General features: G+C 39.9%; 1 protein-coding gene across 1 annotated transcript in view; it reads left to right on the top strand.

Moving 5' to 3' along the window:
* The first annotated feature begins 50 nt into the window (after positions 1-50).
* The window catches only part of LOC101492172 (putative calcium-binding protein CML19), a 748-nt gene continuing 415 nt past the window's right edge, over positions 51-383 (top strand). The window contains 2 exon segments of the mRNA XM_012719685.3: positions 51-374; positions 376-383. The exon segment at positions 376-383 is cut by the window's right edge and continues 415 nt beyond it. Of these exon segments, the coding sequence (XP_012575139.2) occupies positions 148-374; positions 376-383 (235 nt within the window). The 5' untranslated portion in view covers positions 51-147.

Below are 383 nucleotides of genomic sequence, written 5' to 3'. Positions count from 1 at the left end.
TTTCCCTACGCGCATTCCATCTTTTATAAAGTATATACTCTACCCAAATTGCATATCTTCCATTTTCGACCATATTTTCTTCGAAATTCTCTTTATATATTTTCCAAAAAGGCATTTATTGTTACGATTGTATCTATATTTATATGTATGTTCACATCTTATAAGTTATTGGATATTAGTTGTGATATGGTTGTTATGGACAAGGTAAGCCAATATGAACGTGTATTCAATCGGTTCGACGAGAACAGAGACGGCAAGATATCGCCAGCCGAGCTTCAACAATGTGTGGAGGTGGTCGGCGAGAAGTTATCGACCGAGGATGCAGAGGCGGCTGTGGCGACTTTGGACACCGACGGTGATGGACTATTGGGGTTTGATGCTTT

The sequence above is a fragment of the Cicer arietinum genome, chromosome 3 (assembly GCF_000331145.2).
Source record: "Cicer arietinum cultivar CDC Frontier isolate Library 1 chromosome 3, Cicar.CDCFrontier_v2.0, whole genome shotgun sequence".
Taxonomy (NCBI): domain Eukaryota; kingdom Viridiplantae; phylum Streptophyta; class Magnoliopsida; order Fabales; family Fabaceae; genus Cicer; species Cicer arietinum.
The sequence above is the reverse complement of the archived record's forward strand: the minus strand, read 5'-3'. Positions and strand labels throughout refer to the sequence as shown.